At 43.7% G+C, this 15,071-nt stretch overlaps 1 protein-coding gene across 5 annotated transcripts in view; it reads right to left on the minus strand.

Annotated features, from left to right (window-relative positions):
* Window positions 1-12,900: 12,900 nt before the first annotated feature.
* FAT1 (FAT atypical cadherin 1) overlaps window positions 12,901-15,071 on the minus strand; it is a 125,094-nt gene continuing 122,923 nt past the window's right edge. For 4 of the 5 annotated variants that reach the window (XM_061134766.1, XM_061134763.1, XM_061134764.1 and 1 more), the window contains one exon: window positions 12,901-14,393. In XM_061134766.1, the coding sequence (XP_060990749.1) occupies window positions 13,765-14,393 (629 nt within the window). In that variant the 3' untranslated portion in view covers window positions 12,901-13,764. The remainder of the gene's footprint in view (window positions 14,394-15,071) is intronic. The other variant, XR_009691637.1, reaches the window with a different exon arrangement.

The following is a 15,071-nucleotide window of genomic DNA, read 5'->3' on the forward strand; positions in this document are numbered from 1 at the left end:
TGTAGGAAGAATGGAGAATGCTGTTGGCTTGAATGATGGAAGGTTCCACTGTGAACACTGGCTCACAGCAATCATAAACTCATTGAGCTTTCAAATGTCAGGGATTAAATAGATTTAAAGGAGCCACAAGCCTGCGTCTATAGCTGTTCAATTCAGGCAAGCGTTCTCTACCAGACTTCTCCCAGGAACAGTACAGACCTAAACACCTTTACCTGCCAAATCCCCACGCTCTCCCTGCAGACATCTGCAAGGCACACACTCACCCTACAGCTTTTAAAAACAAGCCTCCATTGACCACTGGAGGTATCCAAGAAATCTGCAACCTCAATATGTAACTACCAGCCACCAGGCTGTGGGAGTGATTCCAAAACAGTGTGAGATGAGGCAAGCCAACAGCAGTCCGGAACTTTCAATCAATCAGCCAAAGACTGATTAAATTATCCAGGAAATAAACCAATTCACCTATATCCCAGGTTTTACTTTTGTATCTTTTCTGTATCCAGGCCTTAAGGGTACAGTCTTCGAAATCAATTTCCTTTCATTCGTGAATGTACTTATTCAAGAAAAATTGACATACTTGGCTCTATGTTTAAAATACAGTCCTTGGCTTCTTTTTGGGCTAGTAAATAAGGTAAGGGAGCAGGTCCTAGGATGGGTGCATGCCAAGCTGCTTCAGTCATGTCAGACTCTTTGTGACCGTATGGACTGTAGGCCCCCAGGCTCCTCTGTCCATGGGATTCTCCAGGCTAGAATACTGGAGTGGGTTGTCATGCCCTCCTCCAGGGGACCCTCCTGACCCAGGGATCAAGCCTGAGTCTCTAATGTCTCCTGCATGGGCAGGCGAGTTCTTTACCATTAGCACCACCTGGGCCTGTAAGCACTCTCTTGCAACACCTCTCCTTTTAAGTACTATATCGCTTCCAGCCCTGGAGAGCCGGAGGGGCATGCTGCCTTGTCCCATGCTGTTTTTGTTTGTTTTGACGCAAAGAGGACAGTTTAGAAGACCTCCTTTTGGTCCAGGAGATCCTCCCAGAAGAAGCAACATAGAACCTGCCTGCCTGCCTTTCTTTTTTTTCTTGCCCTATCCTTTGTGGTAGAGGAGCCTAGATGCTGTTACCTGTGTGAAAGGAAGGGGTCAGAGGGGCATCCTTTTAGCTTGTGCTAGAACGTGTTGTCAAACATCACACCTTTCAAGATGGTTCTCTGGAGCATCCTTAGCATCCTGCTTTGGGGACTGGTACTTTTATATGGAACATGGGGTCCAAAGGACACAGGTAGGGCTGCCCTCTGTTGCCCTCCTGCCTGAGGCCCCTTATTCGGAAGCTGCTAGAAGAAGCCCCTGGCAAGCAACAGAGGCCAGGTCCTAGGATAAGCCTTGTGGATATGCTGGAGTCTTACCAGTGTTCAGCTGACATCCATGAGCACCCTAGGGAGAAGCGCACTGTTGGAAAAAATAAAATATAGTCCTTACTCTCCAAATGGCAGTGAACACTGTGGGTATATATATGAGCTAACAGAGGTGAAATGAGTCCATGAGTTAGAGCATTGAGGAGGGAATTTGAAAACTAATAGATACTTCAAATGAGTTGAGTCACAGGATTTTAATTGTCTTTGTTTTTTTTTTTTTTAGAGAGAGAAATTTTAGGTTTACAGCAAAACTGAAGGCAAGGACCGATATTTCCTGTATACTCCCCTGCCATCTACACATTCTCCCCTATGGTCAGCAACCCACACCAAGGTGGTACTTCTATTATCATTTATAAACCTACGTTAACACTCCATTCTTACCCAAAGTTGTAGTTTACATTAGGGTTTTCTCGTGGTGGTGGTGAATAGTCTGTTGGTTTAGACAGTTGTATAATGACATGTGTCCATCATTATAAAATCACGGAGTATTTTCACTCTAAAAATCTTCTGTGTTCTACCTGTTCCTCCCTCCTTCCCTCCAACCTCTGGCAACCACTGATCTTTTTTATTGTCTCCATAGTTTTGCTTTTTCCAGAGCATCCTCTAGCTGAAATTATACAGGATGTAGCCCTGCCAGATTGACTTCTTTCACTTGGGAATTTGTTTTTAAGCTTCCCCCAGGCCCTTTTATTGCTTAATAGCACCTTTATTTTTAACGTTGAATACTATTCTATTATTTAGATGTACCACAGTTTAGTTATCCATTCAATTATGGAAGGGCATCTTTGTTGCCTCCAAGATTTTGGCAATTGTGAATAAAACTGCCCAGTTGTCCCACAAGCATTGTACATGCGCTCTTACCAGTAAACTTAAAGCCAGCTGTGACAAACATCATAAGTAATTATACTCTATGATAACTCCACTAGACAATTTTTTTTTCCATCCTGAACATTGGGGTCAAAAATAGTTTGAAGCAAAACCACAGATTTCCATTAGCATTCTTTAAATTTCTTATCCAGTTCAGCAGTATGATCTGAAAGTTATCAAATGTTTTCCATATGATTTATTGCATATTCTTCCCCATCCAGGAACAACAGCTCAAGGACAATATTATTATCATTTCTCAACAAAAACCACCTTCATTCTTTATACCTTCTCTCACTGACACCACACATTCTACTTGCTTTGCACGCTGAAATGCTTCCCTTATCATTTTAGTAGCTGTAATTACATAATATTGTATAGTATAGCCTTTTGTTAAGGTTAAATGCCTTAACAAAACCAAGAAGTAAGCAATTGAACTGTTACACCTGCATCTACTTATTGGTGAACTTAAGTACATATTCCATAACTTCTAAAAGCTTATGTTTTTCTCATAGCATAATTTCTCTTTAATGTGGTACAAAACGTGTATTTAATAAACCCAAACATCTTTTGAAATTCTACTAATTAACCCAAGAAAGACTGAAGTCAGGCAAAGTTGACTGTGTTTGTATTTTGAGGACCGAAGAGTTCCCTTCAAGCTTTCTTTTAAGCATAGTTTTGTTCTCTTGGGTCAGGATTTTGAAACAGTATTTTATCAAACTAGCTTTCTTTAACTGCATATGCAAGGGGGAAAAAAAAAAAGTTTTGGAATTTCAAGAGTTTCATCTTGACCATTTTTTCCCCAGAGTTTAAAGAATACCATTTCATAAATCATTAAAAAAAATTTTTTTCCCTTTAGTCATAATCTCATAGCTAAAATTTTTCTAATGAATTGAACCTGGATTTTCCATTTTACAGAAGACAACATAGATGCCTGTCACACAAAGGGAATATCCGCTCACACACCATCAGACAGGAGGCTCACAGAGCCGCCAAGAGGATGATAGGAAGGGAATCAAACCAATACCTCCCACAAACGGCCTTCGGAACCAACTGGCAAAACGCGCGAACAGCAGTTTGTACTCAAAAGAGAAGTTAGCCGGGTGCACACCGGTGGACTTACTCAGCCTTGGAGCTTGTCAGCTCGTCCGGACGCATGTTTCCGTTCCAGCAAGGAAGAGAGGATGCTGGCAGCTGCTGCAGGGCAGGGGAGAAGCGGGGAGGATCCCCGAAACAAGTGGTTTCAGCAGCTGCTAGAAACGTCCCCCTAAGACCTCCTCCCGGGGCCGGTGAGCCAGGAGCAGGGGTTCCTTGCATCCATCCCCGCACGTTGTCCTGGCCTCGACTGAATTCAGGAAAACCCTGGAGTCAGCTCAGCAGCCCCACCTGAGGCACCAGAAACTGTAATTGAAAGCGTCTGGGCCTGGCTGCTCACCCACCAAAAGCCGATAAAGAAGCAAGGTTGGTGGAAAGGAAAGCTAGGTTTACTTCCGAGGGGGGCATGCCTGCAAAGGCCGGGTCCCACCACTGATGATCACTGGGCAAGAGCTCTTCTAGATGGAGGGAGGGGGCTAATGCAGGAACAGCGCCGTCAGCTCTGCCAGTCATCTTGGAATTGGTCGTGTGGTGATCTGGTCAAGTGTAGCTGTCTTCAGTTCCAGTATCGATGTGTTCCCATTTCTCTGACTCCATCTCTCAGAGTTATGGCGGCTTATGTCATGGCTATAGTCTGGGCATCATGCAGTTAAATTCTTTCACCTGGTGGGGTGCCCACAGAATGGCTCCAAGGAGATGGCTCAGAATATCATCTATAGCCCTTGAGGATGAACGAAATTAAACATATTCTTTGGCTAAAGTTTTCCATGGACAAAAGGCAGGCAGAGGTGGTGGAGGTAGGCGGGAGGACCACAGAGTCTTGCTCTGTTTCAATATCATTTAGAATATTACCTGCTGTACTCAGATACAGAGACAAAGTGGAAGGCAAACACACACACAAACACACAGGCACACAGATCCCCACAGCTGATGGTCATGAAGAATTTTCCTACAGCTTAAAGCATTAGACATTTGTAAAAGATTAGGGCAGCTTCGTTCTTCCTCATTGTAACAGAGAAGACAAGCCCCAAGTTCCTCGCTGGCAGAGCTAGGACCTCATCAAAAGCCCTAGTTAGAGATTTCAGTCCCATTTGCTCTAAATAAGAATCAGGTTTCCCCAGGCAGGGCTCCACCAGCTTGTATCAGGCCCTGGGCCTGCATTCCATGAGCGATTTCATACTAAATATTTACCAAACACTTCTGAAAAATTTCAGTGAGTCTGAACTTTAATAACTCAGGAAGTACAGTTGTGTAAATAAGAGGTTTTACCACACGCAGGGAGATGAAACAGCGCTGTGTGTGTGTGTGTGTGTGTGTGTGTGTGTGCGCGCATGTATACTGGGAAAGGATACTCATGAATGGGGCTCACTCCCCACATGAAACACTTGAACAGATCACAATGATTTCACAGTGAGGAGGGCAGAGTTCCTGAAGTAAGCCATTTCCTTCCCACTTCATTGGCTGCGTTAATGTTCCAAGCTAGGGGATGAATCAGCCTTGTCCCCAGAGTACACCTTGACAGAGGATAAGAGGTTTCACTCCGTGTTCCTGTCTCCTTTTGTGAAGGCATCAGAGCACCCGAAATCCACGAAGGGAGATGTGTGTGTTACTACATCTTTAACTGCAGATTACTTACAGATAATAATCCCCATGCCCCCACGACAGTCACTGCCAAGGTCCTCCAGATACACAGGGGTGAGAATTGTGCTGCCTGAGTTTCAAGTTAACATACAGAAAACTCATAAGGAGACCATTCTGATTTTGATTTACTCTCTGTTACTCCAAGCATGTGACTATTATTTCAGCATTGACAAATACTGCAGCTTTGGGGGCTTCCCTGGTGGCTCAGACGGGAAACAATCTGCCTACAGTGCAGGAGACTTGGGTTCACTCCCTGGGTTGGGAAGATCCCCTGGAGAAGGGCATGGCAACCCACTCCAGTATTCTGGTCTGGAGAATTCTAGCTTCTTAGGAGTGGGGAGAATTCTAGCTTTTTAAGAGCTTTTTTAGGAGTGGGAAAGAAGAGTGCTAAAGTTTCGTAGTTCAGTTTTTATTAAATGTGTTGCTTCATAGCACACAACCCTGGACCACCCTGGAATATTTCTCGGTCAAAGGTCATGACTACTCATAAGTAAGCTTTGTTCACTTCATGTGCAAAGGGTAGAGATTAAATTAATGTATGTTGATGCAACCCACAAGATGAAAGGAGCTGAGTGAATCAGAGGATGAATGAATGAACCAGACGAGGGGCAGAGTGAGGAAGGGCATGCGAGCCTTAGGAGCACCAGTACTTACTTGGGCCAAGAGAAATGGAGAATGTTATTTTTATCTTGTTCAATGAAGCAGGTGGGAGAATGAGGGGCCACAGGGTAGGAAGCTGTGAACTTGACCCATTCTGAATGTTCTCATCTTATTCCCCACGAAGAGGAGGGTGGGCTCCCAAGGATGAAGGGGGCTTTCCACGTGGCATCTTTGTCATCATGGACAAATATCCCCATTTCTCTATATAAATGGGGAGATGATAAAAGATACTCCCCCACACCATGGTTGTAAAGCTTATCTTGTTAAACTCAGAGAAGAAAGCCCAGTGCATAGACTCAGCAAGGTTTGATGTTATTATTCTAGTAAAGAACAAACCTAGCCTTGTCATTCAGCATGAGGGGGTCTCCAGAAGTATGGACATAAACAATATATGGAAGAACCATGACCTGAGGATATTTTTTAATTTTGTGAAGCTCCCCCTTAGAAGTAAACACTCAGTGTTTTTATCATTAAAATAAAAACTCAGAATTTATTATTATTAATAACTATCTCAGTCCAATAAGTGCTTTTAGTTGGAGAATAGTTTTGTATTTTGAATATTCAGTTTAATTAAAAGAATTCGTGTTTTTAGTAAGGTTTACAAATGAAGTTTTGTTTTATCCATCCTAACTTAAACCATCTGTTTGAAAGTAGGCTTATTTTTGAAAGAAGGGAAAAATACTCATTGGAGGTAAAAGTTTAGATCACAAGAGCATCACTTTAAAATGTCATCTGTAATCCTAATTTGCAACGGGATTCACATTTAAAATCCGTGGCCAAGAAATGGAACCATGCCCCTAAGTCTGTGGCAGGCATGAAGGGCTTGACATATCCTCTGAGGAGATGATTTGTTCCTTTTCCTATCATCTCTCCTCATCCTTAAACTGTTAGATAATATCCATAAACGTCAAAATGAATGGAAGCAAGAGTCATGCGACATTTTGAGAACTTCACTTTACCCCTTAGGATAACTGGCTAATGGCTCTGGTTTGGAAACCACTGAGCTCGTACTTCTCATCACTTTCTTACAGACCCTGCGAAAGGTCTCAGGTCTGCTCAAGATGTATTTGGTCCCATGACATTTTCACTCAAATGCTATGCCTTTTCTTTCTTCTCTATGTCCAGCTTCATCGAAAATGGAGCCTCTTCTGTGGTCACTCTTTCCAACAGCACAGTGATGACAGCATTAATGACCCAAGTGTTCACAGAAGCAGAGGTTTTCTCAGGGGAAAAAAATTACTTGTCATTCTTTTCTAGTGCCTCATTCTGTTTGCAGTCAAAGCTGTAAACTGCTGGTAAGAAAATTACATTCTGACAAATAGCGCTCTCTTGGCTGGCGCACTAATTGAACCACATGCCTTAGATGGAGAGCAATCAGAAAGTTCATGGAATGAACTGGTTATCATTTAGTTGCTCAGTCGTGTCTGACTCTTAGAGACCGTATGGACTGCAGCCCACCAGGCTTCTCTGTCTATGGGATCTCCCAGGCAACAATACTAGAGTGGGCTGCCATTTCCACCTCCAGGGGATCTTCCCGACCCGGGGCCTCCTGCCTTGGCAGGCTGATTCTTTGCAGCTGAACCACGGGGGAAACCCTCAAGGAATGAATGCCAGTCTACAAAAGAGAAAGAACAGCTCACACTGGACCTTCAAAAAGTGACTGATCAGATTTGGTAAGCTGGTGAAAGGGGGAAATGGCCGCTAGAGGGGACCCCCCGCCATCAACTGAAAAGAGGCTGGGGGTGCTGAGCAGGGGGTGGGGATACTTTTCCAGGTCCTATAAACTATAAACCTAGATGTTATATTGATATGGAGTCCCTGAAAACTGAATGGAAATGAAGGCTTATTTTGTGGCGATCCTCAGTTCCTGTCTAGACTTTATTTTTCACAGAAATAAATTCACAGAAACAGGAAAAAGAGCAGGATTGTCCAGAATCTCCTAGACCAGGGCTTTCTGGCACCAAGGTCCTATCCCTCCAGCCCGCTGGATGATTGGGAGGAGCCCAGGGCACCGGAATACACGGCTGAGACCTCTGGTTTAGAGAAGCCTAGTGCCTCACATTACTGCACCATAAAATCATCATCTTCTACATGTGCTGTGATGTGGAAAAGGCAGGGGAAAAAGGCATGCATAGAAATATCATTACAGAAGGAAATGGCAACCCACTCCAGTATTCTTGTCTGGAAAATCCCATGGACAGAGGAGCCTGGTGGGTTACAGTCCATGGGGTCGCAAAGAGTCGGACACGACTGAAGTGACTTATCACGACAAGAGCTTTAGGTTGATTGTAAGGAAATGTAAAAATGCCATCAAAGTTCTGCCGTTTGTGTTGTTTTAGGTCTAAATTTTATTGTAGGCAATATTTTGAAAACAATCCACGTACCTAGAAATCGGTCCTGAAGAGGAACAAAAATGAATCTACAAAGACATTAATATTGGATTAAAAAAGACATTAATGTTGGGACCACTGTGAGAAGTCATAAACATCATTAAGCATAGTAAAATAGATAGGTTCGAAATCCATATTATGAAACATTATGCTCTATAAAAGCATAAAAACATTATGCTCTTCATATGCTCTATGAAACTCTTTAAAAAGGCATTTTCTAAAAAACATCATTTACATGGTGAAATGGCAAAAAGCAGGGAGCAAAACTGGATACAACTTACTAAGTCTGTAAAGCAAACTTAGGTAGCACACTCAGAAAATAAAATCAGACTATACACACAAAACAATAATGGATTTGTTTCTGGGTCTGTGTGTGTATAAGTATCTTCAGTTGTGTCTCTTTGCAACCCTGTGGACTATGGCCCACCAGGCTCCTCTGTCCGTGGGATTCTCCAGGCAAGAATCCTGGAGTGGGTTGCCATTTCCTTCTCCAGGGGATCTCCATGGGATTTTCCCGACCCAGGGATCGAACCTGTATCTCCTGCATTGCAGACGGATTCTTTATTGACTGAGCTACTGGGGAAGCCCTGATTAATCTCTTGTGATGGTTAAATTTAGATGTTTTTAGACATGAAAAGATTTGAACTAAACTGCTTCACAAGAAATCACGAGAGGCAGCCAAGAGAGACCCCAGGAAGGATGTTGAGAGCCTGGCAGTGTCTGGCAGGCAGCAGAAGGTCAGTGGCGGTTTATGCGAGAGGCGCAGGGGTGAACACACCCAGCAACCCTCTGTGAACATGCAGATAGGTTACAGGAGAGGAACTCTCTTTCGGCAGCATTTTTTTTTTTTAAATTAAATATTTGGCATGCGGGATCTTTCACTTGGGCACACAGACTCTGGATTCTCTAGTAGCGGCACCTGGACTTGAGAGCGCACGGGCCTCAGTGATTCTGCTTCAGCTGCTCCTCCGCGTGTGAGATCTTAGTTCCCTGACCAGGGGTTGAACCCGTGTCCCCTGTCTTGCGTGGTGAATTCCTAACCACTGGACCACCAGGGAAGTCCCTCAGCAATGTTCTTAAAGGAAAGGAACTCAAAAGAGTCAAAGCTTCTCCTAACCCCTGTAGATAACTTGGCTACTAATTTGCGTTTTAATGATCAGTAAATAGCAGCAGGCAAAATCCTGTAACTGGTCGTTTTGGCAACTCAAAGCACTGACTCCTCGCAGCTTAATTCAGTCTTTTCATTAAAAGGAGTAGACCACAACTTTTGCACTCGTATTACTCATTTGCAGCGAGTGTGTCTTGGGTCACCCTTCCATCCTCCTCCTTCACCATGTTTTTAAAATCAACCCCCAATCCTAGGTGAATGCTTAGTTTCTTTGGGAAGGGATGTGCGAACTTAGACGGCCTGTTTCTTGTCACAAATAGAAACAACCCAAAAAGCTTAAGGCAGCTTCTGGAAAGGCGCTCGGTGTCTCTCAGAACCTGGAAAACGTCTCTCACACTCTGCAGGAGATTTGTATGATAGCTCCACACAGTTATTGATAAAAATGAATGTGACGAGCACAGTTCCCTAAGGTAAATAGACTCTTCCCATCACACACACATAAATCTAAATTTTAGAGAACCAATTGAAGAAAGTAAGTCCAAAATCGAAATTCAAAAGTTTAAATGTTTCTAACTAGCATTTTTTTTTTCTAATGGATACTTAGCCTGCCAATCTCTTTTCCTTTTAAACTAAATCATAATTTCCAAGGGCAGCAGACAAAGAATGTGGCAAATAACAAGTGGGCTTCAAATACAAATATATCACCAAAAAATATATATAAAACACCGAATCCAGATGGAAATGACATTTAGCAGTGCCCAGAAATACTGAAAAAGCATTGGAATTTTCTAAGGCATCTGAATTTTGCAAGGGAACTCTAAATGGGCAACAGGCAAACAGTCAAAATGAAATCTAGTTGGGGAAAGTGACAGACCCTGACTTATACCTACCAAGTATAATGGAAATAAAGGGTCTTTAAGGAAAAAATGGACAAGCATATGCTAGTTCTATGTGGTTGCTTAATTTTTCTGTAATAAAAGCATTCAACACTAATTCATATAGTTGGTGTTATGTTAATCATTTTCATTTGAGACCTTAAATAAGCTGTTTATTCATTTCTAACTAGCTCCAGATGATGCCTTTAAAAAAAAAATGCTAATAGTCTTCATTTTAAAATACGGTCTGTATAACATTTTAGAAGGTCAAAGTATTGTCAAAATAAAACCTGACAGAGTGTCGATGGTGGTGGGTAGACTTCCAGGGTGATCCACAAGAACCCCACCCTGGGGAGTAATAATTTCCCCCTTGAGCAAAGATGTGATTTGCAAATGCAATGGGAATCCCCATGATTAGGTCACTAATCAGTTGATTTTTAATTAGTCAAATGGCAGAGTATTTTGGATGAGCCTGACCTAATCAGGTGAGTCCTTATACCAGGGACTGGGCCCCTCGAGGTCAGAGATGGGAAGCATGAGGGAAGGTCTTCTGCTCGCTTTGAAGTGTAAGCTACTAAGTTATCAGAGGGTCACAGAGCTAGAACCTGAGACAGAGGCTGCCAAAAAAGTGGGTACGGTCAGTGAGAAAGCAGGAAGCTTGTTGTACAGTCAGTAAGACAATGGGGACCCACATCTCAATGACCCCAAGGAACTGAATCTGCCCAAAAGATGCAAGCCTGGATGAGGATCCAGACCTCAGGAGGCCACAGCCTAGATGAAAACTTGGGTTTCAGCCTTGCAAGATGTGAGCAGGGATCCTGGTCATGCCATGACCTGCAGAACTGGAGCTAACAAATGGGGGGTATTTTAAGCCACCACATGTATGGTTAACTTGCAATGGAGCAACAGGAAACTAACACACTGATGTTCTTCTAGACACTGGGAATCCATGGTTAAGAGCATATTCCAGGCTTCCAGCTGAAGATGGCAGAGCACTGTTTCTTCTCTTGAAAAACAAAGACAGTGAAAGGGAGAAAAAGTTAAAAAGCAACCCCGTGTTGCAAGTTAAGAGGCAGTGACTGTAAAGCGTGTGAAGGTGGGTGGTGAGTGGAGTGATGAATCCCTTCTTCGCAGAGGAGGAATCGGATCTTGCAGCCTGGAGAGGTCGTGCAGCCTGCAATGATTTACCCCCGGAAAGTGGGTGAAGAATGGGATGAGTCCCAGGGGTACGGGCTGCTTCAGCTGTATACACGTTGTCAGACCCCAGCCTCTCAGCTCGGTCCTGAGCAGGACTATTCCCTGAAATGAGAGCTGGGGGTCTAAGTGCATGATAAAACCACCAGTCTTCCCATCCAGCCAACTTTAAAATAAGAGCAACAGTATTTCTCAAGCAGAAATGGAAGGTCCTGTCTCTGGAGAAATGGATTCTTAAAGTAAAAGGCCTCTGGATATCAGCAGAGGTCCTCTCGTAGTTTTGACCACGTCCCAAGAGGCACTTTATAAATCTACGAGAGACCACACCTATTTCCCTTATTTTCTTTAACCTTTGAACCTTGAGGCCTTTACACTAGCTCTTCTGCCAGCAATGCTGGTGCCCCAGGTAGCCCCATTGGCATCACTCCCCCTTATCAACTTCAGCTGTTTATTCAAATGCCAGCTTGCCCCTGAGGTCTTCTACAAATTCACCTCCCATCCCCAACCCTCCCCATTGCTTTCCTTCCCACATACTAAGTTTTCTCCTTAGTGATCACCACTCCATACACTGCTTCGTATTTTAGTGATTTACTATCTCCCTTTGTCACCCACCCTCCCTTCGTGTAAAATCTAAGATGACAGAGCAATTTTTGTCCGTATAGAACAACACTCATTAGGTGAGCAAAAAGATTTTTCAAATACATAAAAACAAATTTTTTAAGAGAAAAATTAAGGCAATTAAGAAAAAAAGAAAGTTGCAAGGTAGATAGAAATATCATATACTACTTACTTCTGTGGTAAATATTTACATCATCAAAGCAATGAAAACATTATGAATGAATGAAGCCAAAAAAGTAAGCTGTAACAAGTGGGAGGATAACAAGAGAATTAGAGGTTTGATAGGTTACATGATCTTCTGCAATTCCTAAAATTAGTGGCTCAAGAAATAATATATACACTTAAAAATTTCAAAGGAAAAATGAGAAAAACAGCTTAAAGAGTTACAAGTGGTTACAGCAAAATGTGAGTTTGCTGCTTTTGGCTGTACATATTTTAGCTCTCTTTGACGTTTAAACTATATGTATTAAATAACATGTCATTTAATAAAAGCGAAAATGCGTCTTTGGACGTTATAGGAACGCCTGACTCTTTGTCATTCTTATCACAGGGCTGGCACGTGGTCGGTATTGAACAAGTAGCTGTGGGACAGAGGGATGGATTCTGACTATAAACACACATGGAAGATGACTTCTGGGTTTCACTTTAAATCCTATAAGAGTAGGATGTGTTCTTTGACAAGAGAAAGGTAAAATGCTTCACAGAAAGCTTTGTGATGTAAATCATACATGAAAACTATACATGCATTGAAATTATGGCCAAGTAATAGCAATAAAATAATATAAAAGAAAAAAATTTTTTTTAGTTAGAAAATGTTTATTATATGAAAGAGTGCTGAGCCTCTACACCTGTAGTTTTGAGGAGTATCACGTGGCCATATACTGCCACCTAGTGGTAACATCTGTAAGTGCAGTCTGGTTTTGGCAACTGGGAGAGACTTCACATTTAAGCCAAAAAAGCTATTCATCTATACCCATCCACCCTTCTTTCTCAATTCATTAACTGAATCCTGAACAGGAGTATAAATACGGAGGAAGAAACAGACAGCAAAGCTAAAGTATTTTATTAATAATTTATTGTCAGTAAGAAAGACTGGTTAATGGTAGTTTTCAGTAAAAACCTTTACAAGACCTTGCATCACAAATATACAGACACTATAAAAATTGTGTCCTGGTGGTTTTGGTTCTAAACGATTCTGCAGAAGGTCCTCATTACACTTTCCAATAATGAAAAATGTTTATAACCCTAAAATACAGCAACCCATTTACTTAAGACATGTTCATGGATCAGGTCTGTCCTCATCCTATGTACAGCTGGAAATGAATGACTATACTGAAATGTATGAATGAAATGTCCTACTTCAGTTGAAAAGGACAGAGAGTGAACCCTGGTTATATTAAAAAAAAAAAAAAAAATCAGGGTGCTAGGTAAATGACACGAACACCACCAAAATCCGGTCAAAAACAAAATGCACGAAGTTACCTTGAAAATCTAGGGGAAAACTATGAAAAATCAAATCTGTACATAAAATTTACAAAAAAAAAGACAGGAAAATTAAAATAATCAAATCTATATAAATACATGAATCATGCTAAAGAGAGAGAGGGGAGCTGATTTTCGCTTCATTGTTTTAACACGGGACGAATGTAAATACAAAAAAAAAAAAAAAGTCTGGAAATGGTGCGGCGGACGTCAGCGACAGTAGGTCAGGACACTGGCGATGGCGAACAAGGTCGGGAGGCGCGGGCGGGGGGTTCAGTGCAGCCATGCCCGGGGGCGGCTCCCCGAAGGAAGGGGCGCGAGCGCTGCTGCAGAGAACGGTGCAGGACAGGGCATCCGCTGCAGGGATCGCTCTAGGTTCGCTGGGGTTCAGGCACTTGGGGGGGCGGGGGTGGGGGGCGGGCCTGCGGGGTCAGACCTCCGTGTGCTGCTGCGAGTCCAGCGGAGGGACCGTCACCTCCTCGAAGGGGCCGTCGTCTCCGCTCTCGTAGTCACTCATCATGACCTCCGACTCGGCCTCGCAGCACGCGGACACGTCGGAGCAGGACGCCGTGGAGGCGTACACCGACAGCGGCAGGCTTTCCACGGCGGGGGCTTCAAAGGTCCTGGGGTACCCCGCAGGGTAGGGGGCGTAGGGTTCTCTGCGGGCGCTGCCGTCGCCAGCGCCGGCTTTCTGAGGTTCGGACAGGTCCACGGCGTAGAAGCTGGGCAGGTACTGGTTCGGGTGGAACCTCTGCCGGCCTCGGGAGGCGGAGCCCGGGCTCCCCGCGGCCGGCGCGTCCCTGGGCGGGTGTATGGATTCGAACTGGTCGCTGAACTCGGGGGGCAGGGGCGGGAGCTCGTCCGCGCCGGGGAAGTCCTCTGGCGGGGGCGGAAAGTCACTCTCGATGTCGTAGCCTCCAGGGTAATAGTCTGTATCGATGGCGTTGGGATCGGCCGAGTACAGGGGGGTCTGCTCGTCGATTACCTCGTAATTGGGGAATTCCTGGATGTCCGGCAGAGGAACGCTGGGCATCCAGTCCGACGTATCCCAGTGATACCCTTGGTGGAAAAGAAAACCAGATGTCAACGTGTTTTCCTCCCCAGCATGTGCGCCGCGGAAAAGGGCCCAGCGTATGCAGCGCGCACAGGCGCAAAAGCATCTGTCCCCGCGCACCGAGGGCCACCGTCGGGGGAAGCCTCGGTCCCTGCTTGGACCCCCTCCCCTCCCGCGCCGGTTCTGAGACCCTCTATGAGTTAGGCTCTGCTCCTGAAATGAGGGCTTACAGTTTTAGGTAAGTACCTAACTTTCAAAGAAACGTTAAGTTTTTAACAGAAGAAGCAGTATGCTAGCGCCTAGAGGACATGCACTTTTCTTCAAACGATTCCAATCATCCTTTCAGCTTTCCTGCAGTCACTGAGAACCCTCTGCCTTCTATGAAGAAGAGTGTTAGTTCAGCCTTAGGACCTTGATAAAGAAATTTTGTCCTTGCAGAAAGGCGGGCAAGAATGTCACCTGATCTGCACTACTTGCCATTAAAAAAAGATACCAACGAATGTGTCTTTCAGATAATAAAAGTAATGACTAGCATGCAAAATTTTAAAACTAAATTTCCTTTAGAATGTCATAAATTTAATGTTACAATTATACTATTTTCCATGAGTCCTCAGAAAGACAATAAATTATATTAATTTAGTAACATAGCAAACCATGCCTCAAAATCAAATGAAAGGCAATTA

This window comes from Dama dama, chromosome 32 (genome assembly GCF_033118175.1).
Source record: "Dama dama isolate Ldn47 chromosome 32, ASM3311817v1, whole genome shotgun sequence".
Lineage (NCBI taxonomy): Eukaryota > Metazoa > Chordata > Mammalia > Artiodactyla > Cervidae > Dama > Dama dama.